The sequence below is a fragment of the Neopsephotus bourkii genome, unplaced genomic scaffold (genome assembly GCF_033783945.1).
Source record: "Neopsephotus bourkii isolate Nb327-2 ecotype Australia unplaced genomic scaffold, CSIRO-AGI_Nbou_v1 NB_977, whole genome shotgun sequence".
Classification (NCBI taxonomy): domain Eukaryota; kingdom Metazoa; phylum Chordata; class Aves; order Psittaciformes; family Psittacidae; genus Neopsephotus; species Neopsephotus bourkii.
Window position 1 is genome coordinate 732,701 of NW_026901471.1, and position 25,379 is coordinate 758,079.

At 40.4% G+C, this 25,379-nt stretch overlaps 1 protein-coding gene across 5 annotated transcripts in view; it reads left to right on the forward strand.

The window, feature by feature from the left end:
* The first annotated feature begins 3,737 nt into the window (after positions 1 to 3,737).
* NPNT (nephronectin) overlaps positions 3,738 to 25,379 on the forward strand; it is a 47,403-nt gene continuing 25,761 nt past the window's right edge. For 2 of the 5 annotated variants that reach the window (XM_061359429.1, XM_061359433.1), the window contains exons 1-5: positions 3,738 to 3,969; positions 5,342 to 5,442; positions 13,494 to 13,544; positions 21,181 to 21,273; positions 22,308 to 22,400. In XM_061359429.1, coding sequence (XP_061215413.1) covers positions 3,899 to 3,969; positions 5,342 to 5,442; positions 13,494 to 13,544; positions 21,181 to 21,273; positions 22,308 to 22,400 — 409 coding nt within the window. In that variant the 5' untranslated portion in view covers positions 3,738 to 3,898. The remainder of the gene's footprint in view (positions 3,970 to 5,341; positions 5,443 to 13,493; positions 13,545 to 21,180; positions 21,274 to 22,307; positions 22,401 to 25,379) is intronic. The other 3 variants (XM_061359431.1, XM_061359430.1, XM_061359432.1) reach the window with 3 other exon arrangements.

Consider the following 25,379-nt stretch of genomic DNA (forward strand, 5'->3'; position numbering starts at 1 on the left):
GGTATGTGTAAAGATGAAGACAAATTTATAGTTGTTTCTGTGGGATTTCCGTCATATCTGCCATATTTTATCATGTACCATCTCTACCATTATCTGCCAGCCTGGCGTATCTGCCACTTGTACCTTTTCAGCTCTTTTTTTTTCTTAATATTGCCTGTCCAGTTGATACCAGGGAGTATTCCAGAAACTAGGGTTTTTTTTTTCTGTTGTTTTTTTCCCCACAGGAATGGTTGTAGCCATAAAATGTATATTACAAATCTGTATTTAGCTCTGCAGCTCAAGTTTTAAATACTAAGACCACTGGGTGCAGTCTACTGCAAGTGAAGTAAAAGTATTACTGTTAAAGAGGAACAGATCCCATGCATGCACAAAAGGTTTATTTCACTGGAGAAAACAAGTAAGCTTCATTTCAACAAAACTGGTGTCCTGTTCTTTTCATGTTTTTTTGGTTGATGATACTTGTATGAACAGTTGCATACGTTGCTCATGATATTGATTCTTTAATGGAGTTTAGCACTGCTCTGTATTGTTCTTTTGGAAAAATAAGTGTACTGTGCCGAGTGGTATGTGGAACTGAGCAGTATGTTGAACACATTCCTGTGTAACTGTACTGTGCCAGGCATCGCTCTGTCACACTCCCCATCCCAGAAGCAGCACTTGTCATCACAATCTTTATGTTCCTGAAGCAGAATTGGTAATCCCCACTCTTTAGAGCACTTCTTCACTGCTACCTTATCACCAAAATTCAGTTTTGTGTGTAGTCAGATGTGCCTTTATCACTTACAGGGCAGGATACAGCAATAGAATATATACCTAGGGCTTTTTGCCCTGGGAAATTCTAGATAATTTGGAACCTAATGGACTCTCCTAGTGACACAGGCAACTGCAAGTGTTTTAAACTCTTCCTCTGCTCTCAACACAGAATATCTTGACAAGCTTAAGGTCTTGCTTTTCATTGAAGGGTCTCAACACAAGCTAAATATATCCATGAGACTGAAAGTCAGAGATGGCTAATGGTATGGCTTCTTTGGCACAAGGTATTATTGAAGGGATGGAGAAGAGTAAATAAGCATGGTGGAAAGGATCACTATGCTTGCATAAAATAATCAACTTTTCAGGCAAAATTTACTTTCCTACTTGCAATTGCTGCATGCTTTTTGATTTTCATACACAAGGGTACAGAATTGTTCAAAATACTGTCTTCCTCTGTGTTTCTGCTTCAATGTTGCTAATTTGCAGCTAAAAACCTGACTATCATGTCACACGCAACCAGTTGTCCCATCAGTCTTTGAAAAAGCTTTCTTGGGTGCTTGTTTTTTTGCCCATGCTCCACTCCATCCTCAGCTTGAGAGCTGGGTACGTGGTAGTCATTCATCCAAGCGCTTGATGCGCAGCTGCTAGACTTTTATTACTAATGTCTTGCTGAACATCAGCTCAGCCCATGTCGTGGCTTCAACATGTGCCAGGTTTTCATACTGCTTCACAAAATGTAAGGCACAAAAGTGCTTCTAGTAGTATTTCCAACAACTTCTCCATCTCTGTCTTCTATATGTTACCTTGATACATACCCCCACAACGCCGGGGTATGGAAGACAGCTTTGTGCACCTTTAACTCGTCAAGAGATTTGGTTCTTTGCCAGTTTACTCAGTAATCCTTGTAGTGTCCTGGGTATGAGAAACTACCTCATTAAGAAAACACCACTAGCATTGATAAACATTGTTAAAATAACTGATTTCAGAAACGACTGGATGTTCAATCCCATAGATGAGCATGGAAGTGCAATATGTGATCTTTCAATGGCTGCTTAACTGATTTTGCAGGCTGATGTTCCAAAATAAATTGTAAAGGCAGAAGTTAACCAAGAGCAGACAATCATAATTGGGGTAGGCACCGCATCTAACCAGTGCACAAGTATTAATGTACAAGAGTGCCAAACAGGCTGCTGAGGAAATCTTAAATACTGAGTGCAGCCTGGAGAGATTAAACAATCTTACTATCATTTATAAGTGTGGATGTTTTAAAGGAGCAGTGTATGCTTTAAAGTTGCTGTGTACATAAGGACCACTGCAGCTTTGTGAAAGGGATTGATTTTATGACATGTCCTTTTGGACATCAGAGGGAGAGTGTCAGGTTGCCTTAGACCTTAATTCACAGTAACGTTCAAATGTTGGTTTTGGCACCTGTCCTGAGCTTGGCTGTGGTATAATTTATGGACACTTTTTTTTCCTGCAAGCTGGGGAGATGCAGGCAGGTGCTGTTATCAGAAAGAAACCCCTGTGGTTATCACAGACAGGATTTCTCCCCTTTTGCCCATAAAATCTTGACAGTGATTTCATTCTGCATGGTCTGTTATCCCACATCACACTCACCAGTAGGAAAAAAGTGATTAATCAGTCAGGAGCTGGAAATTGGCTCTGTATTTCAGCAGGAATCTAACCTGAGCCAGCTGCTCTCTTGTCTTTCCCAAATGCCACTTTGTGGTTGTCTTCACTGTTTGGCTATCAGCTTTTCATGTGAATGAAGGGAACCAGGTTTGGTCCTTGATGCAAACCTCTGAGGGGGCTTGCTTGTTATCTAAGCATAGGTAATGAGCACCTTGCAGAATCAGCACCTTGGAGCTCTTAACAGTTGTTTTTCTCTCTGAAAAGTGCTTGGTTGAGGCTGTGGACAGAAAGCTTGGGGAATGCATGGTTCTGAAAAGGTGACAGAGGGGAAGGAGAATTGAAGGGGTCTTTCTGCTGCAGAAAGTGGTAAAACCACTCTGGGAAAGGCTGTGATTTTCAAAAGCTTGCTGGCACTATTTGTATCTTGTGCAAAAAGTAGTTCCCTTTGAGTTGTGTTACTTGAATTATCCGTGAAGCATTTTGAAGGTGGAAAATGCTCTGTACAGAACTACCAGCTCAAATCTAAAGCCTGAAGTTATGTTTGGCATCCAGATGCTCCCTAAAGGTTTTGGCTTTGCGCTACAGCACAACCCAGAAGATCTTTGTTTTCTGCTTCGAAGCTGGAGCTAGACCCTTGTAAGTACAGCTGGTGAGCTTTAGCCTGGATACAGGCACAAATCAAATGCAGTGCTAGTTCAAGTTGTGGCCCCATCTGTCTGTAATCAGAGGGATCTCAAAGCAGTTCTGACACTAAATTGGTGACAGGATGTTGTTAGAAGTGTCCCTCAGTAAGTCCCGAGAGCTGTAGTTCATAGAAATAAAACAAAGGTAACTGCTGTATGTTCGCATGTTGAGTACAGATGTGGTTGTCACTGTTGGCAGCAGTGTGAGGGTGTCGTTACACGCTGCGTATAGGTCATGTTTAAACTTGTTGGTTCTTTCTTTTGGACAGAGGCTTGGGACACCTTTTGTCACACATCTGAGAGCTATTAATAGACGTGTTTGAGCCAGAAAAAACACATACACCTTGTAATTATTTCGAAAAGCTTTTTTCTGGGGGAAGTTTGGTTGGCACAGGAAAGCCAAATCTTAATGCTCTTGGCTTTGGTTGTGGACTGCTCGCAGAGAGCAGTGGGTGGCCGCCCTACTTGACGAGAAGTCCCAGCTCGAACGCTTATAAGAACAAAGCCCACCCATCTTCGTGTCTTCAGACCGCAGGTCTGCTTCGCCCGGCCAGCGTCGGCAGGAGCGGGGGCTCATCCCCACCACCTCCTGCGCCGGCAGCTCTGGGTGACCCTCAGCGGGAAGGCGGGAGGCTCGACCGCGGGCGCCTCTGCTGGGGGCGGCCGGTGCTGCCGCTCCCCGTGCGGCGCCTCCTCCGCCCGGCAGCGCGGCGGGCGGGCAGAGGGACGGGAGCTCGCCGCCGCCGCCGCCGCTTCGGAGCTGTGGCAGCGCAGCCGGACCCCGCGGCCCGCCTTGAGGGCGGCGGTGGGGAGCGTCTCCGCTACCGGCCATGGAGCTCTCTCTGCGGCTGCTCCTGGCATCCTGCCTCTCCCTGGGGGTGGCCGGCGAGTTTGACAGGAGGTAGGCGCCGGCTTCCGCGGGCGCTGGTCGGGGCTGGACGCGCACTTGGTGCTGCTTCGGGCAGGTTGGAGCCCTGCGGGGCGAGCGGAGGGAGCCCGGGATCACCCCCGGCCGGGAGAGGGGCGCCGTCGGTAGTAACGTCCCGCGGGCTCCTGACCGCCTCCACACAGCCGGGGCGCGAAATGGCGGCGGGGGGCTCGCTACACGTCCCGGGACCCCCGTCCCTCCGTCCGGCCCAGGAGCGGTGCCCGCGGCGCGGCCGGTTGTCTGAGGGGGCCCAGCCGCCCGGCCCCATCCCCGTGACCGGCCGCAGGTGGAGGCGCGGGTCCGGCGGCACCCGGAGCCTCTCCCGGGGCTCCCTGGCGGGTTGTTTCGGCCCGCGCCCCCCGGCCGGTCCCCGCGCATTACTCGGCAGCCCAAGTAGGGGCTGAGGTACGGAGCGTTTGTTAACTCCGGTGGGGTCGCGTCCTGCAAGGATTAAAACCGAAGCACTTTGCGTGCTGTGAAAATAAAATCAGTTTATTGACGCCTCGAGGCACTGAAACAGAGTACGGTGAAGATCACAACTCAAGTTTTAACATGAAGAGAGGTGAAAATGGATGCTCGCAGAGCGGGTGCCTCATGGGTCGTGCCGAGCGTGTCAGGTGTAGGGAGCGGCTGCGAGGCGGGCCGGGGAGCTAGCGGGCGAACCCCGCATGGTGCTGCGGGGAACCGGCGCGGCGGTTCTGTCTGTGTGCGGACAGATCGGGCAGCGAGAGCCCCCCTCCAAGGATTCCCTTTGGGCTTTGTTCAAAGGCAGTGGGTTTCAGCTTGTCGTTAAAAAACATTAACGATTTATGTCAATAGTTTGTAATTGCTTGGGACTGTGGTGTCTTTTCCTTGGAACAAGGGAAGACTCGGCTCTTCTGTTGTATTTAGTTTCTGTTCAACAGTTCAGGAAACTTTTGTTTTGATTTTTTTTCCCCTTTACTGTTTCAGTGAGAAAAATTGGCCGTATGTTGCGAAATAAACCAATGCTGAAACTTTATTCCAGTTTACAAATCCTTTCAGACTTCTGGAATTATTCAATACCAGCCTGGGAGCGGCAGCAGTGAGCACACTGCAGAGCATGTCGGTGATTCCAGGCTTTTTCTCTTGCCTACCGTCGTTTACCTTTTCTACACTAAACAAACCATTAACAATAGAAATATCATATGCTCAGCTTAAAGCAGTTTCTATTTTGTTCTGTTTTGTTGGGGTTTTTAAAGTTTTATATGTCTCCATGCGAGAGAGGTTTTTGCTGGTGTTTGTCTTTTGGGGTTTTTTTAGATCTAAAATAATTTTAGCTACTTCGAAAATGTTTCACTAGACTGTTTTGAACTGTCTCGCTCAGGTGGCCCAGACAAATAGTCTCCTCCACAGGACTGTGTCGGTTTGGGAGTAGAATTGACTGCTGCTGGGGCTGGGCCCGGTTGTCCTGGGGACAATGCCAACGTGAGTATCACTGCTGCTGGGGCTTCTAGTCACTTGTAGAGAAGGCTTGTACACATCTCATCACCTCTTTCACGTGTTCACACACATCCTTGCAACACAGGGCTTAGGCTTTTGCACGTGTGAGCCTGACTGACTTAGAAGGATGTTGTCACGTTAAAATTCTGTCTATGATTAACAGCAGTACTGAAAATCATTGTGTTCAAGTAAGGTAAACTTTAGCTGGGGCAATGAGAATTTGGGGATTTCTGTTTGGTTTCCGCTTCATTTCGTGCTCTGGTCTAGTAGCCTGACGTAACACTACACTGTGTTATGTTACAAGCACTTCAGGGCAAGAATATTTGTGTCCAAGAAGGAAACCAAGCTGTTGATATTTCACTGAGAAAGTCGATGGAAATGTTCCAGTTAGTATTAAGTTCAAACATTCTTTCAGTAACCCTAAATTAAGGGAAAAAATCCAACTGACAGCATCCTTTTACTGGGTCACACGTGAAGAGAAACATCTCTTGAGAATCTCACATCTGTCTAGAGCCCTCGGTATGATTGCAGCATAACTAAGGAGATAAGTCTTCATTATTAACTATATCTTCAAAAGGTATTCTGTGGTGGCAGCTAGCACGGTGTAGAACTTAAAAGTTTTTAGGAGTGTCATAGAGACCTCAGCTTGTTAAAATTACAGCCTTTGATACCGGGAACACTTGCTCGTGTGTTTAACAGTGCACATATGAGTGATATCCCCTAAGTTTTTGCAGGAGTGAACCTATAAATAGTGGTCTTTTTTATTTTATTGAGATGCAAATGTCTGAAAAGTAGATAATTTTCTGCCAAGTAGTTTTTAAAAGAAACCAGGTATTAAATACTGTCGTTGCTTAATCTGCAGAGCAGTGACTATAGGTGCCAAATATTAGGCAAAAGATAGAAATAGCATTGGCAATTCAACTGTGGACCCTCAGCAAAGGTTTTGTTCAAATCTGTAAACAGCAAGACTGGCTTTTTTTCTTCCCAGGTGTGTTAAAAGCCTACAATGTTTAATAGGTATATAAGATGACTGCTAAAAAAAAGCTGTTCTGGAACATAATGTACCTGATACTGGTTTTTGATGCAGAGTTCTCAGGTTGGTATCTCTCAGGCTATACCATGAATCATTTTGATTTTTAGGGCTCTGATTGGTACCAAGTAGTCGGTTCCTTGGGCTGAACGATTATAGAGAAAGAAGGAGAATGTGAAGTAGGTTTATTGAGGCTGCTCCACAGCTGATAGCATATATGTCCATCTTTTGTAATGTTTTATTTGAAAATCATTGAGTATTTAAATGTTTGAGGCTACAAAAGCTTAATTGGCAAGTATCAAAAATTCACATTGTGTAAAAACAAGACCAAACCCCCCAAACCCCCAAAACATTAAAAGGGTCTCCCTGTGGCCCTTTTGTTACAAGTTGTTGCCTGTGTTGTGACTATAAATTGCAGCTGTAAGTCAATTTCTTGCTATTACTAAGTCTGATTTGAGGTTGTGTTTTTATGATCTTGGGAGACAGCAATAACAAAAGTGATGCAGCAAAAAATTCATAATTAAAAGTTGAGAACAAGATAAAAGTAATACTACACAAAAAGTATATTTAATTCTTTGAATTTTGTCAATGGGGTCATTTCTAGGACAAACTTTTTCAGGTATCGTAAATGTTCTTTTTGTTTTTCAAGGTTAAAGCTGGGTGAATTCTCACCTCCTTCCACTGCATTTTAGTCCATTATTCCCAGATTTGCTCTCTATGCACATTTCCAATAATTGCAGAGATGGATTCTACATGGTCACCTCCAGTAGCTGAGACCAGACTTTCAAAAGAATACAGTTATCACTTAGGTGTCTGAATGCATTTTTTTTTCCCATCTTTCTTTCACATAATGGATGCTGATCATTTTGAATCACTAGTTCAGAAGAGTCTCAGATATTTGGGCAAAGGCCTTATCAAAAACTTAGAAGCTCCTTCTAGTTTCCAGATGGCAGCCAAACTTGGCAAAATAAAGCAAGAAAATCTGCCCCAGTTGTGGGTGGTGAGAATTCCAGTCATATCACAGAGCGGGAGATTACACTAAATGAAAGTGAATCTCTCTAGTGCTTGAAGTGAATCTTTCTGGTGCTTGCAGCCAAACAGAAAATCTGTAGTCGACTTTCCACCTTGGGAATGTGGCATTCAGTATGAAAGATTAACCTGGCACAGAAGGCAACATTCCCGGCCTCAAAGGAAAACTCAAATGTTTTTACAAAGGGCCAAGTACACAATTATTTCTCCCATTTTTTTCTATGGAGAAAGGCATACCTCCTAGTCCTGTCCCTGCATTGGTGACATAAATACATGTCAGACTTTCTTTAGTAGATGTATCTTTTCTTTGCCATTTCTAGAGTAAACTGTACTTGCACAATGAAAACATGTATAAAGTCAGGTATAAATACTGGTGATGAGACCCAGTTTACAAATGAGTCTAAAAGAGAAGCTGTAAATACTCAGGCAATAATGCTGAGCTCTTCATTAGTAAGCTTGAACTGCTTTTCTCAAGCTAGTTTGAGCCATCCTTGTATGCCTCCAAGTGCTACAGCACCTTTGGACTCTCACCTGCTTACTCAAGCATAATTTACTATGTAGGCACTCATTGCCTCTGAATTTATCTTTCTGACAGCAAATGTAAGGTAAGAGCCATGCTGGAGCCAGAGTGTAGCAAGAATACAGGCTCTGGTACGTAATAGGGTTGTCCCAGTTTAGAACCACAATGAGCCGTGGGGTGGTGATTGTTAATATACCTGGATACAGACTCTGCTGTCCAGCTGAGCTGCTCCACTAAACATGCGTGGGCATGCCTTCTGCCTGCCTTTACTGAGAAAAAGGTGTGTTAGTTTAAACCAACTGTGAGATTTAAGTTAATGGTTTAGTTGTGATAGATGTTTAAGCCTGTATGTCAGCTCTTAACAGGGTAGCAGGCTCTTCACAGGGTAGCAGTGTGGCACAGCTGACATGTGGTGACTCATTAAGTGTTGGTAACTTGTTGCTCCTCATCCTCCATCCATAATCCATCCATACAGTTGCAAATGGAAAATGAACTGTGTTATCTAAACTTGCTTTTGTGAAATGTGGAGCAATTCCTTCTATGTCCCTTTGACTGACAAAGGAGTGTGCATAGGGCATAATCATGCTTAACTGCTGCTTGGTAACGCAAGTCAGCATAACTCTGCTATCTTTCACTCTTATAAACATGTAGGAAGAAGTTGAAATCAGGCTTTTCCTTTAATTTACACTCTTCCTTTAAAACATTCTCTGCCTCCTATTAATAAATTACACCAAGACCTGTACATGTGAGGAAGTGCATATAGGTCTGATCTGTCTGTAAACTGTCAGTGTCAGCTGTAACATCTCAGCTAGTACAAATATTCCCTCTTCCGTGAGATGAAATTGCCTTCCCAAATGCCCAGTTCCAGCAAATGCACTTAGGTGTCCTTCCGGCTGAAATAAGAACTTTGAAGGAGGTTGGATGAGGTGGTTTTTTTTCTTCTTTATTTCTTGCATGTTATGAACACCAAAGCAGGATCCAAGTTTTAGACACCTAGATCCACTTTGATATAAAAAATAAGCATATTTTCAAAGGGGCTGAACAAACCTAACTCAAGTTCATTGGCATTTCTTAGTCCCTGTAAATTGAAAATCCATCCACACTTATTTAATGGCCTGATCTGGATTTAGAACTGTGGATATATGTCATCACTAATGTAGCAAAGTAGCTTTTCTGAGGTTTTGATCTGGTGTGTAAACCAGGTTTATTGGTTAAACCCTGAGTGTAAAAAGTCTGATTTGGAAGCAGCAGAAATGTTAATAGCAACAACTCTTAGTTTATGTAAAGTATCCTGCTCATGGGTAGAGCTGATCCTTTACACTGGTGGACTCACAGTATCAGTCCTTTAAAGTTAAATATTAAATATGCCAGTTGAAATCAGTCCAAAATCCCATGTTGTAGTCCAGCTTCTGGGATTTACTTGCACCTTAATTAGTCGTAGTGGGAATAATACCTGTGGGTGGGAGTAATCACACAAAAGCCTGCTTCTGTGAAAATGTTATGTTGATAAAGTAGATACGTATGTAAAAACAGGGCTGTTGACTTGTGTTTTTTATGTGCTGTTGTTGTGCACACAGCAAGACTATAATCCAGAGCAGAAGTGAGGGTAGAAAGTTTCTTCTGGATTTCTTTTTTCTGAGTGGAGGGTTTTGACTTCTTGTGACAGAACATTTTTGGTAAGAGCAGAATATCAACAGTACAGTTTTAATTCGTAATTCCTTTTGCATTGTAAGGCAACTGCATCTGTGTACTGAGTGTGTTGTCCTAACGCAGTACCTAGTCAATGGGTTTTAAAGCATACAGGGAAAACCAAGTTGGGGCATGCATCATTGCACACATCTTGCACAAATACACATTTCCGTGTGCCAGCAGAAAAAAAAAAAAAACCTTAGGAAGTTAATTCAACCATTTTTATCCTTTTTTTTTAATTTTTTTTTTTAAATATGTTATTCAGCATTAATTGTGATCTGACATACCTGCACTTCCTGCAGTGGTAGGGCTGGATGAGAAATGTCAACTGCAGAATAGAAAACAGTTGTGTCCATTCCTGTGTTCTAGCTACTGTAGTCTAGGAGACTTGCTGAAGCCTGTCATGTCCTCCGCTAATGAGATGTCTGTGACAGCATTCAGCTGTCAGGGATGGCTGTTTTCTGTAGTGTTTCTCAAGGAAAGGATAATTTGGGCCTTGCTGTTCAAGTGTCTCTGCTTGGTCAGAGGTGGGCCAAGCAGTAGGGAAGTCCTTGGGACCACTGCTGACCTACCCTCACTGATAATCCAGTGTACAGAAATGAGCTGTGAATATATACCCACATAGTGAGCTCTGGAACCTTTTTAGTCTATCAGAGCACTAACATATAGGGTAAGAGATACACCCATTTCATGCAGAGACTTATGTGAGAAGTACTGTGATGCTTTTTATTCTTCAGCATGAAAGTGGAAGTTCTTCCTTCAGTTTCCAACAGACCATGCTAGGGGTTATCTGAAAAATGGGGTTTTGTGGACATTTTTGCCACTAATCCGTCTTGGTTTCCTGAAAGGTGTTCTTAGAACTAATTGTCCACCTGTCTTGCTTTTAGCTGGCTTATAAATATCTCTAGTTCTCTCAAAAACTATAAAAATGGTTTCCACATGTGTTTGTCTTTCATATACAAAATACACCTGCTTTGCACTTGGCTGCATGTCTGTTTGTAATTGATTTGTATGCTAGTTATATGTTGTCAAGGTACAAAGATGTAGGGTGCCTTTTGCTTCAGAATTTTATCCTCAGTTTAACAGCCAAGAACTGTAGAAAGAGATAGTAATTTAACATAGATTTAAAAGGTCAAGCAATATTTTTTGCAGAAAAACAGTATAAACCATCTTGAATTTTCATTCTGTGTTACAGTTTGGACAACTCCTTTGCTAGAGGTGATGGCAAAAAGGGTTCCTTTTGCTGTGCTCGCGTATGTACAAAATACAAGGTTGGATCTGCAGCGGTTTTAAATGAATGCAGGTCTACTGTCAGATCCTCAGTCAGCAGAGGGTACTTTGAGGTTTTGTCTGGTGGACAGAAAGTTCAACCAACAGAAGATGCTTAATGGGAATGAAATCCCACTGAACATTGATTTTTGCAAGTAGTGATGTTACTTGATTACTTCACTCGTTTCAATATTGAATTCTCATTAAACAATAGCAAAGTCAATAAAGTCTGTCTTGAGAGGGAATTGTGAAGATGAGTGGGCTCTATCAAAGCATACGTCTGCTGTAACTCCATCTGGTTATCTCCCTGTACTGAAGTTAGACCTAGGGGAGCCAAACCAGAGTAGGTCAGCTAAGTAGTTTCCTGGCAGCTTAAATGATGACAGTTGGCTTAAAAGCCCAAGGATAGAGCATTCAAGAAGGTATATAATAAAACAGCCCATTAGTAAAAGTGGAAGTCAAGCCATCAGTTTACACCTCTTCTTGGCAGTACATCATTAAAAAGTGTAAATTGAAGGGTGTCAGGTTAACGTTTAGATTTAGGTGAACCTAGTGGGAAGCACATGATTTCAGGAAGTTTGTAATAGGACTTACAAGAGGGACAGGGGAGCTTGTACAAGCTGATAAAGCAGATGCAGGCATAACCAAATGCTTTGCTGGGAACTGTGCATGCTGCTGCCTTCTTACAACACTTGTGAAGAAACTTACAGTGTCTATGCTGCTGCTCCTCTCCTAATGAGCTTCAAGACTATGTATCTGTACTGTGCAGAGCTGTTTACAGAGATGCAAGGTGGTGGGAGGGGGAGGAAGAGAGGCTGTGCTCTCACTGATGCCTTAAAGAAGATTTTGGCCAATGTTGATGGGAGTTTACCTATATAAATCATCCCATACATCAATCGGAGGAGAGGCCATGAGCTGCTTAGGACTTCTGTTTCTTGCACATAACAATGCTTTCAGTGGAAATGGCAATTCTGTATAGTCCAAGATGCACAAAGATAAACCCATTATTTTGTCAATAAGGAGCCATGAAAACACTGGCTGTTACAAAAACAGGAGGCTGGCCCAGCAGCAGAAACCTCCTTAAAGTCAGTAAGAGTTTGTTACCGAATAATTTTTTTGTTACTGAATTTGTGGTTTAAGAATGCAGTCTGTATTAATGCATCGTGTTGCCAGTGTTTAGTTAATATTGATATACAGCATGTCTGCTTCTTTATAAAATGACCAATATTTTTGTGCATCACTGGTACTTTTCAAAGAAAAGACATTTTATACAGAATTGCAATACTGCTATGCAAGAAAATGAGGTTTTGCTATTTTTATTCAGTAGTTTTTGTTTTCTCTCTTTTTTTCAGTTTACAGCTTTATGCTTTTAAAGCAGTTATGACTTTACTTCATTAAAGATACAGTATCCTTTTTCACTTCCCTACTGCATCTCTCCTGCACTGCATACATAGAATAATAGTTTTGCAGTCTGTTTTTTTCCAAAGAAATCTCAGCCATAACATGATTTGACTGTTCCCAACTGTAGTGTATTTGTATTTGATGCTTCTCTCAAAGCCTTGCAACAACCTGGGAAGCCTCCCTCAACTATAGCAAGTGCTAATGGACTTCTGGTTAAAACTTATTTAAACCAATATAAGTTGCAAGCATAGCAAACAGCTAAGTGTTGGTTGCATACTACTTAAATTACAAAGAGATGCTGTTGCTTATGTTCCAGTCTTTTATAATAAGGCTGTATAGCCTAATGAGCTGTGCTGCTAACATTAATTTTATTGGCATATAAATTGATTGAAAATCAGCCCAAAACATAAATCCGTGTTTCAGTCTTATTTAACTTTTGTAGCATATCTAGTTTCATATGGTAATAAGAGCTGAAGAGGTCTTTAAGCATTAGTTATAATTTAGGTGACATTCACAATTTAAACATTATAAAAATGGCCAGTAAATTTATATGCCAGCATGTTTACTGGGTGCAGATGTTCAGACACTTATAAATGGGTGTAATTTTGATTACTCTCAAGTTAGCATCCAGATGCTAACCCTTTATGTTTGCTGTGTGGAGATGCAGCATTAATATATACCTGTATTTACATGAAAGGATACTGTCTCTTTAAGAAAAGCATTTATGTTTGGTTGATGGAAACATTGAACCTAAGCCATGAAACATGAGAATTTTTACAACTATGTACCAAATGAAACATGACAAAGTGTAACTCCATAGTTGATTGAATAAGAATAGCATCACATCATTATATTTAATTTCTCTTCTGTATCAGAATGTGTTTGTTAAATCTCATGATGAATTACTGATGTAAGGTATTTCCATTTCTAAATGTGTATCAGAATTTTTTTTATTTCAGAAAAACTCTGAATGTTGAATGTGTGTAAGTCTCCAGGAATGTAACAAGTTGATAAAAACCCCAGCCAAGTCCATCCTCCTTCCAGAATAATAATAAAAAAAAAAGCTGGAATTTCTTTTTTTGGATATTTGTTTTGCAGCGTTCTACGTCTTAAGGCAGAGAATAGCCAGCCTAAGGTGCCAGCCCAAAGGTTAGCTGAACATATTTCTTCAAATAATTTTGGCAAGATTGTGGCTCGGAGTTATGGCCTCTAAGTCATAAGTTTACATGAGAACTGTAATACGTGACAAGAAGATGTAGATGTGCTTTTGTTCTTTCTCTTTTTTTTTTTTTCCTCCCTTTTTAAACATTTGATTTGGGGAAGAGATGGGGGAAGGAAATCAACAGGAATGTTTTATCCCAGTCACCTATCCATATTTCTAATTTGCACTTTTCCCTTTTTGCTCTATTCCTTTTTCTTTGTTTTACTGTCAAGCCCCAGGCAATATTTTTTCCTTCCTGAATACTGTTTATACTCCCATCATCATATTTACAACCTGTCACACTTAGGAGACCAAATATGCTTTCATAGTATTGGATCATATGCAGTAGGAGGCCAGTTTGGGATGGCTGAAGCACTTATTGCCCCCCACTGCCTTTTTGCACCTCCACTACAGGCTGTCATTTCCACTACAGGGAAACTTTACAGCCCCTGCTCTACAGCAGTGTACAACCTGGCATGTTAAAGCAAAATGAAATCAGCACTAGCTTACATTGGTACCCAGGGCTGTAGTTTGCTGCTGCTTAGGAATTGTCCTATGTCTTGTTTACATACCCCTGTGGTGGGAGTACCAGTCCTCAGAAAGGGAGCAATCAGCTCAACTGTCCTTGAAAGTCAGCTTTGTTATTATGATACGGAGGTTACTCTGCTGAAGCCAGTGGGTGTTATATTCTAACAAACAAAAGAGCAGTAGTGCCCAGTTTGTCTTCTGCCACCACAGACACATTCATGCCAGACTGTTTTTACCTGTTGGAGTTCAGTAGACACACAGAAAGACATAGGTAACAAACAAGCATTTGAGATGATAGAGTACCATTCTTTAAGCAAATATCATGAAGCATTTAAAATGCAAACATTAAAAGATTGGCGAAGCATGAAATACTTGCTTTTCTAATTTTGCATTCTGTTAGGTCAAATTTTCACTGAGTTTTTAAAGAGTATTTAAGTGCGTAAGATTAACTTTCACTGGCTTCGTTAAGAACTCTTGATTTTAGTGTTATCCATGCTTAAGTTATGCATGCTTTCAAGTGCTGTTCTGAATAGCAAGGCATTCATGAACCATGATCTGTGCAGTTTAGAAACACATTTGGCAGCAGCCATAGGCAAGCAAAGAATTCATTGCACTGAATAGTCCACACTGGCTGCAGTTTGTCCTGTTAAAGTGCTGTTACCAGAATTGTGTGCAAACTGAGTAACTGATTTACCCAGGCAAAGTTATGCATGAAAAACTGAGAGCTGCTTACTTAACGGAACTGTATCTTTTAGATGGAAGCTCAGGCATGCATTTTGACAACATTTGTTATCATGAATGTTACAAATAAGTAATTTATGAAGAAATATACAGGCATTAGATACTGCCATTTTATCTGATGATATTATCAGTCTCTAGTTACAGAAGTTGGTTAAGGACATTTACTGTCTTTCAGAAAATAAAGAATGTTTTGCATATGAAATTATCTGAAAATTAATACCCTGTTGCCCTATTCAGGCTTATGAAGCTCTACAGAGATGCGTGCTGTGACTGCTGGTACATTTATTTGGGAGGGAAAGTTATTTTTTCAAAAGTAATTCTGTAACATAAGTTATGGGTACGACATGGTTTTACCACCTACTGATAACTGCGGTAGGTTAAGCTTCATGCGTTCTCCTGTGTTTGTATGTAGTTGAACAAAAAGAAATATGTAACTCTGAAAGAGCTGCAATGATTTATTTACAGATTAGCTCATACCTTTGGGATTGTAGATCAAAATCACTGTGAATAAGGCAGATTTACTTTCCTGAGTATGTTTATGCAATTGCATAATTTGCAAAGAATGGCAAAAAGTAAATAGAGGCAGACACGAGCTGAAGGGAGCCGTGGAATAGAAGTATAGAACTGGAGGCTGTGGTCTGTTAGCGCCACAGGAAAAAGGAAGCCAGTTTCAGGTGAAAGAGGAAGCACAGAGGAAAGCTTGTTTCACCAACATGCAAGTCTTGCTATAAAGTTGGCACTTGGGGAATGTAAGCTTAAGATTGGAAGTCTGTTCTGCATTCAGAAGTGTAAGAAGATCCAGGAAATGTTTGTGAAGCTGAATAGTATGTAATCATCTCTGAGCTAAGGCATAAATTACTTTCTATGTTTGGGCAAACTGAATTTTAAAGAGCTGGGATTTAGTGTCAGAACAAGTAAGGGGCTATATGTTACCTGGGAAGAGAGGGCAGAAGCAAAGCCATTCAGGCAGAGGGTCAGCACAGCTTGTTTAAGATACAGGTACTCATGCATATTTTTAGACTTCAGCGGGGTGAAAATGGAAGTTCAGGGGCAGGTTGGACATCTGCACTCTGGAATTTTGAGGCAGTTTTGAGTGGAGAGATGCAGAAAAAGCAATTAGACTTTGAGGACAGCTTCTGTTAATGAAGCACTCTTCAGAGCATCATGCAAGAGAGAAAATGCAAGGAATAAGAAATAAGCAATTGTAATGGAATTCTGTGCAGGGAGCAAATACAGGTGAAATTTAAAAACTCAGCATTATAGACTCAATATGAATTGACTGAATGTGTTTTTCATTTGCTGTATTTGTGCAGCAATTAAAAACTAGTAATTCAGAATGGTTGAGTCATTCTCAGACACCACCAGCAACTAGTAGGGGCTAGGAAGACTGGTGGCTTCTGGCTTTTACACAAGCATAATGTGTGCTAACAGCCAACACGTGTTTCACCAGAAGTTATTTCTTCCTCTCTCCCACACTTGGAAAAAAAACAACCACCCAACCCTAATGCAAACTGCTCATGTTTTAATTCCTTGTGTAATTCTTATAGGAAGTTTAGTCTGTCCTGAAGCTTAAGTGAGACTTAAAATGGGGTATTCGTCTTACTTTGGAGGAAAAAGTCAACCTTAAAAAAAAGGAACTCTGTTAGAGTTACGGTCAAATAAAAGGCTTTAGGATACCTGCTTGACTCCATTGAAGCTGGTGGGAACTGAGAGAGAACAAGTCTTCATATATGGCTAAAAAAAAAAGAATTTAAAATAATGAAACTGAAATGCGTAATTATGAGACCAGAGTTTATTTGCTGATGTTTCTTGAATGAATTGGGCAACAAAACTAAATGGAAAGTTTAGTTGTAGTTTATTCTGTGGCCTAGATGAATAAGCAGTGGTTGACTAAAGATGAAGATAGTTGTGCTCAGGATTTCTTTGTTTATCTCAGTCTGCATTACTATCTGATGGGAGTGCCAGTTTAAATGCTTTCTGAGATAAATCCTTGGAGGAATGGTAGGTCTTTGTTGATACTGCTTCAACAATAAATTAGCAATGCAGATTTTAATGGCACTTGTCTATACAAGTGTCCTTTTAACTTTTGTTTAAAGCAATTACTATTATAAAGAGTAGAATGGTTTTGCTTCTTTTTTGGTAAGCTTTTCAGACTCCTATCTTCTAGACTTCATTGCCCTAAGTGTGTAAGAAGGGTACTTTCTCATCCTGGTGTAACTCTCCACTGTCTACATTTCCTGCTTCCTTAAGTGAGTGTTACATAGCAGACTCAAGTCCTGGACGTGGCTTATTTCAGTCATTGTAAATGTGGGTTGATCAGAGGGAAGTGATGTTCCATTGGTTGTTGTGGTTGGTTCTAGGGAAATATTTCAGTTGTCAAGATGCAGAGGATATTACTTGAGAGACTTTTTTCCCAGCTACTTATGAGTCCAGTTGTGTTAAAGAAATGAATAAACTCCATGTGAGCAGAGCAACTAAAATACTGTATCTGACAAAATATATAAAGTGGAAAATTAAACGAAAAATACCCAGTCACATCAGCACACATAGTGTATGCTGAGACTCATACCAAACAGCTGAAATAACTGCCTGCTATTAAAAGAAATACTGAAAGTTGGCCTCTAGTTTATTTTTGTACCTGGATCTCATTGTTGACCATGTTCAAACTAACCCTTCAAGAGTCAGTGAGTGTATCTCTACTGCTGTGCAAGGGCAGCTTCTGTCAAGACAGGATTACTTGCAGGCGGCAGAGCCTGAGCCAGCCCACTTCTCTGGCCTGGTGTCTCTGGTAGAGGCCAGCGGGAAGGGCATATCAATGTTCCTGGTGGAACCCCAGCCACGTGTGCAGACTTGTCTGAATGCTTCCTAAGTCCCAAGTACCCTGCAAAGCCCTGTACAAGTTGATGGGAAGTTATACAGTTTGGTGAGGGTGGCTTGTTTCCTGATCAGAAAAGCCTGTGGTGTTGGCAGAGCTACAGATGTTGCTAAGCTTACTGCAGAGTGCTTGTCTCTTGTGTATAGAAATCCTTCAGTTGTAACACTGTATTGCATTTCAGCAGCTGTGTGTAAATAAGATGCCTAATGCTTAAGTAGCCAAAGTGTGCAGAATGTACTCTGATAAACAGGATTTCTTCAACTATGGTGTTTGGCAGGAAGCATAGGTTTCTGAATGCCTGTTTAATGTGAAAAAAAAAAGGCATTTTGAGATGACTTTGGCTTTATGGATAGTGGTTGCCAATCATTAGGAAATTCTTCCTCATGGCAGTGGAGATTCTTGAGCTGTAGACTGCTGAAGGGCTGAGATCTTCTTTAATGGAGACTTTTAAACAAAAAAGAGAGATCTGTTATGATTTAAGTGCATTTCTTCATTATCTTTTGAGACTAGGAGGTAAACTGGACGAGGATTTAGCCACCTGATACATGACATTAAATACTGCACAGTTTGGAGCTATGTTGAGATGTATTGGACTAGATGATCTGTTGAAGATCCTATACTTACTGCTTGACTCAATAGCATGGCCTATAGTACAAATCTTATATCTGTAGACAGTTGTATACTGTTTAACAAATGCTAATATGTAGGTTTTGTTCTGATACAGTATCTGACTTACTTGGTTAACCGAAAGAACTGAGCAAAACATCAGATTCCCAATACAAACCTATTTGACCTGAATTAGACGAACATTTTCATTTCTAAATGAAATGAAAGTCTTATTTATTTCATTACTGAATTTTATAGGTTTTTCGTCTTCAAGTATGAGGTCTTTTTCTCTTTGAGCTACTGCTAATTTACAATCTGTGCAATTGAGGGCGGGACCAAGATGATGAAGTCAACTGAACTAAAATTGCCACAGGGTCAGCTACTGAACTGTAACACCTCACACCAAGTTGGTCCCCTGGTGCTATGTGCTTTTGCTAAATAATTGTTACTTAACTGTATCCAGCTCCACAATATGTTCTTTCTCTAAAGTGCAGTTGAAATTTCATGGAAGCTTTCAAAAACATATTGCAGTAATTTCTGCTTCTCTGTACTTTAGATCACATCTTTTTCTCCAGTGACTTCAAAGTCATGAGGTTGTGTCTTCATAGTCAATTTTGCTGCCATCAATTCTAATTAGACTTGAGTCTGTGACCTGAGGAAGACATCAGTGATGATGAGCTCTTACAGAAAGGTCTTTGTTTTCCTGTTTATAACTATAATGATTAAAAAAAGCAGTAATTGTTTCCAAGTACAATGTGTTCTAGAAGTTTTTCTTGATGTATCAGTTGCTCTTCAGTCAAATCTGTGCATTATCCAAGGGGATACTTTTTGAAACATACATTTTACTAGTGTAAGCAGCCCCTTTTCCTAACCCTTTAACTGAGAGGTTTTTCTGAAACTGAATCCTGTTTCTTTGTTTCTGGACAGTGTTTATTGGGGAAAAATAAATTTCTTGCATTAACTAGAAAAATCCTCCTCTACCTTTTAAGGTATTCCCTTAAGACAGTTTTCAGAACGAGACTGCACCATTGTGTTATGAAGATGCGTCAAGAACAGTGCTATAGATTTAAAACAAGGTTTTCTAAACCTGGCCATATATACACACACACACACACACACACACACACACACATATATATATATATGTAATGTTTAAGTAGAGAAATGCCCTGATAATAAAGGGCAAATGCAATCTTAAACCTGGAGCAAACGCCTATGCTAATAGATGCTTCCGTGCATGTGTTTGTGGGAATTGCTGATTCTGGATGCTTTGAATTTTATGGAAAAGATTTTAGACCATCAGAGATGTGTTTGCATAGTTCTTCCACAACCAGAACTAATTTCTTCTTTGTGTTTTAATTTTGTTTAATTCAACCCTGTTGAACAACTTGGCTAGAATGCAAGCTACATTTTTGAGTGCCTTCTGGCAGTTTTCTTTTAAATTACATCCTTAATACATCCAGTTATATGTTACTGCCTGTTGTCAGGTTAATTAATATTACAGCTGGATCTAGTTAGTTACTTTGCAAATTTCAAATGATACTCTTAGTTTAGAAAATGAACTTAAAGCCAGGGTAAATAGGAAGTCCTGCTTACAGGATGTTCAAGTTATGCCACCCTCTAATTTCTGTCTAATCTGTGTCCATCTCTCTTAAATAGTAGGATCACCAGAATTTTGCATCTGTATTTTGTCATCTACTGATAAACAGCATTCTACAGCACAGTAAATACTTTCATTTTCCAATAAGTTGAAGCAGTACATTTAGCAATAGAAAGATATTTCTAAGAAAAACGACTTGGAAATGTTGTTTAAAATTTTCAGCTGTAAAATAGTTTCCGGATTTATGCAGGATTCATTGCACTCTGAAATTATTCCTGTTTGCTAATCCTGCATCTATAAATACATTTGTGCATGAATTGTATTTATTTAGAAGCAACGATTGTTTTATCATAAAAGTTATAAAAGTTTGGTTTGAATTTTTGTGTTCTATTGAAAGAGGTATCAAAAAAATGGCTTCCTAATTATTATTTGTTGGAGTTCTGTATTTATGCTCCATTTGGGGAATTAGAAATTACCTGGCAAATTTGATTCTGGAAGCAGCGTAGACCATAACTTCCCAGTCTGAGACTAGATCTCTACAGCAGGTTGGGTAATAAATGCTTAAAATGTTCTGAGAAGTGACTTGGATGTGTGCCGTGAGAAAGCAGCATATTACAGTCGGTGTTGCTTTCACTTTTACCCAAACCTGTTTGACTCCAAAAGAAAAAAAGTCATTCCTGTGCCAGAATCCAAGCACACAAAAGGAGAAATTCAGGCAAAACTTGCTTAATAAGGGGGTAAAGAGTGTTGCCTTGTAGCCATAGAAAACAGTGAATCCTGGAATCTGTGCTACTGCCCATCAGTGACTGAACTAGGGCTTTGTTTGTATGTTGCCTGACATTGATATACACATTTTCTATATACCTGGGGTATATTCCAGGTTTACCAAATTTAATGGCATGAGTCATAGTATATACATACAAGAGAGTGCAAGTGAAGGCACAGTGCCTGCTTGCTGATATTAAAAGGGTTTAATATCTCAGAAATAGCACGATGTAGTATTGTACAAAATAGACTATTAACAAGTATCTTGCTCTTCCCATGTGTATTGGGGTAGTGATTATTTTTGAAACAGCACCTGATATTTGAGGAGTGGTATTTAAAGATCATATAATGATGCTGAAGGGAGGAACATAAACGGTATGATTTGTTAGGTCGTTGCCATTTGTTTCAAACTAAAGCACTGTCAGCCATGACTGGAGCGGAAGAATAATGAGTCTTCCTCTGTTCACAGCTATATGCCAGCCAGGATGCAAACATGGCGATTGTGTTGGGCCAAACAAGTGTAAGTGTCACCCGGGATACACTGGAAAAACCTGCAACCAAGGTAAGAAAATGATGTCCAAGAAAGAGTTTTGAATATGTACTAATTATTTTAACAATATCAACAGGATGCTGTAAAAATTGCTGAAAGCTATGGTCTTGAACTAAACTCTTTGCTTTCCACTAAATGATAAGGAGGGAAAAGAACATGGTGATAAATGATTAAAGGAAGCCTTTTAGGCACTGTTGATCAAATATGCTTGCATGGTATTGGTGGCAAAGTTGCCCTAGTAGATGTGCATGAAGTTTCTGAGGTGCCTGCTGGCTGTGGTGTCCCAAATATACATCAGTTCAGGTGGCTACAGCCTATGGGTATTCTATTATCTAGTGAGACCTTTGAGCTGTGCCTGGGGTCAGGGTATGTATTCTTGCTGTGCCAGTTCCATGTTAGGATGAGACCTGAAAGTGCAATAATGGATGCAGAATTCGCTTTTTCTGTGAGGAAGTTCAAATTGCACATGGTAAGCGTGACTTATGTTGTTATGTTGTACCCATTCTTTTCAGTTTATGGGCCACCTTTCTCATTTCTGTTCTAGAATAATAATTAGCAATAACAGAAAGTAATGGTGTTGGGCAGAGGAAATGTTGGAGTTTCCCTGCAGAGATGTGAGGCTTTCTAAGCTGTGTGAATGGTGCTGGGCTGTGAAGTATGCTCAAGTTCTTGGTGAAATGCATTCATAGACTGCAAGCACTGGTGAACAAGCTTTACATCTCATCTGTTCATGGGCCTCATGGATCAAGCCGTACTCCAGGGATCGATCCAAGAGAAGAGCCCAGCCTCACAGGAGGACTGTTGAACCCCGATAGTGATGATGCTGCTGTGGCAATCTAGACTTCCCTTTAGGTCACTCAGAAGTTAGCGCTTGTTAGTGCTGTCAAGTTAGCACTTGAGATTTTTATACATACATATTTTATTGAGGAGGGGGTGAGGATTTTTTTTGTTTGGTTGTTTTTTTTTTCTTCTTAATGGTGAAATACTGCATATTACAAAGATCTGGTAATTCCATTTTTATTATGCCTTCTTCCCAACCTGTAAAGATGAGCAGCTGTATACAAGTCCACCTGGTCACAGCAGTGAAGCACGTCTGTTCCGCCCCCTGGATCATCATGCAAGAAATATAGGATCAAGGGGTGAGATGGTGCTGTATTTCAGGTGGCGTGCTCCTTCTACCTGCACGGCTTGAAACACTAAGTACAATTTCTTGCAAAGGGATCAGAGGCTAATGGACCGATGGCTGTGATGCAGAAGCTGAACCTCTGGCGTCACTGGCATGCAGAGCAAATAACTGACTGTATTTCCTTGATGCTGTGTGCCTGTGTTCTGCAAAGGCTTGACTCTCCACCATACTCGTGGTTGTTACTTGCTTTTGTTTCTTTCCTCTGCTCTTCTTTCAGGGGCTGTACTTTTTGTTTGTTTGTTTTTGAGTTCCTCTGTAAAGAGAGGGTGATGGAGATTGTTTGTCAGGTTAGATAAACACAAAGCTGCGATTTACATAAAGCTGGAAGTTGAAGAAACAAGGGTTGTTAACCTCTGCATTTGGCAGATTAATCAGACTAAATGATGTGAACAAAACTCTCTCCGGGTGATACAAGTCTCTCATAAGTTTGACATGGTAGTGTAATGATAGTCGCTGGAAATGAAAGCCATACTGTTTATAGTATGGTGATAACAGTTCAATTTTTTAATTTGGTTTCTCATACCTAGTTTTCTATTTTCAAAGTCTGAGTGAATTTCATATTGAACATTTGACTTCTGTGTTGTTCGATCCAAGTTAGCTAATAGGCAGAAAAGATCTGAGTGCTGGAGTCTTCTGCAGAAGATAATTGAAGAAGACAGCTGAGTGTATTGCATCTTCCTAAGAATAAGCCCCCCATTATTAGGTGTGTACTGAAGTCACTCATTGTCAGAGATCATGTGTGGTGCCACACAGTAGTCAAAGAAGTCGCATCGAAATTGCCAGCACAGCAGTCTTGTCCTTTCTCTGCATTCACATTTTCATTTAATTTCTTTAAAATACTTGCACTCAGCAGCATGCACTTGTGCTGTAGACCTGCTTTCCATAGTGCCCACAACAGTCACGTTACTTTTATGTACTATCTTATGCTGTTTTGAAATTAAGAATGATGGTTTTTGCATTGACTGTAAACCTGTGGGCAACATGGGAATTTAAGTGGCTGAACGATGAAATTCTCAAGTGTGGTACAGTGAGTGGACATTCCTGCAAGGAAATTAAATGGTTTGGTTAAACTTCTAGTAGTGCTGGGCCTTATATTTTAATTTCCAGTGTGAAGATAATAAGTGATTTTAAAAAATATATTTAAATATGTAGAGAGAAAAATGGTGTAAAACTGTTATTACCCTTTGAGTGTATACATTTTAGATTTCAGGGTTTTTTTGAGGCAACTTCTGCTGTTTTCTTATTTCCTCTTTTGGCGCACAGACATTTATACTGAGATGTTTTTATAGACATTGCTTGAAATACCTAATTGATAAGTGAACAGAGTGTTCAAGAGGTATGTTGCTACAGCTCATTTTTTTGACTGCTAACATTAGCCTGAATCTGTTCTTGAAAAAAGCAGACCTTACTTAAGGAATGGGAAACACACAAACTAATAGAGTATATACATAGCAGGAATGTTTCGGCACTCCCCCAGTCTACATGCAGTGCATCCTGATTCTTCTTAGGGAAGCATGCTGTTAAGAGATTATGGGTGCATGGGGGTGGATCAAGAGAGCTGTCAGCATTTTCATACAGGCCTTTACGTAGAACCAGTAGGACCTAATCATACAATGTGCCTCCTAGGAAACTGAGCAATACTTGTCATGCAGTTTCTGAGTATGTGCCTATCTGTGCTGGTGAAAAGAAGAAAAATTGCATTTTGGGGAAAATAAGATGGGCTGAGCAGTATGCTCATAAAACACCTATTTGCAGGCTGGCTTCTCTTTTAAGCAGCCACAGGACTGCTAGTATTTGTTTTCCTAAACAGTAGCATTCATTTCACTCTGTAAGGTTAAAAACAGCATTCTCTCAATAGCTCATTTCAAAGGCAAAATTGACATCCCATGAGCCACGAGGTTTAGGTTTAAGTGGTGTTGTGCTAACAGCCTATTTCTGCTGCCTTGTGACCTCAGCTTTCCGTTACCTCAGCCAAGGTTAAAACTTTGTGACTTTTTCATGGCACAGGCATTTTATTTTCAGCATGTTTTTGAAGATGTGAATCAGAGTCAGAAGCTGAGGTAGCAGCATTTGTTCACAGGCAGAAATAGAATGAAGCAAAGGCAATAGAAATAATTCAGTCAAAATTCCACAGACAGAAAGCATGTGATGAGATATCCTGATACTTTTTAATATCAGGTTATTCTCAGAGTATGTTACTAATGGGTGTCTATTTGTCAATTCCAGAGCTTTCATTTCTGTACTAAGAATATTTCGTACCAGATGGTGGTGTAGTATCCAGAGTTCTATAGAAAGATCCAATTATTTAAGGCTCATAATGCAATCTATACTATATGCAAGACAGCACATAGAGAACAGTCATAAATTCTTATCAGTGTCAACTTTGGATCTGTGATTGTGACTCTGGAAATAAGCACAAGACAGTTCTTAAGGGTAAAGTCTTCAGGAGTATCTAAACTTAGGAGCTTACATGCAGTGGGATGTAAGCACTAGAAATTAGTCCAGGCACTGTTAAATTCCTGCTCTGTCAGCTTAATTTCAGCATTCCCTTTCCTCACTCTGTCCCTGCTTTTAGTTAAGTATTTTATACTTAGCTCTGTTACACATTTAGTTTGTAAAGTATCACTTGGTGAGAAAGTGCTTAATAGTGGAGATGGCTCTCTGGAAAATTCCTGGAAGTAACGAGACTCCCTTACTGCAACAGACTTCCAGATAGCATTGTGCAATATTGGAGATGAGGGTTGGTAATGCAGTTGTTTAAGTACTTGCTGGCTGGATTTATGAGTAGATTTATTATTTTCACCTTTTTCGCCATCTTTATTCATCAGCCCACAAATAACAGCACACAAGTAACAAATTATTCTGGTTTATTCAGAGAAACCCAACATGTATTCTTGGAAGAGAATTCTGAAGGAAATCCTCACTCAATCTT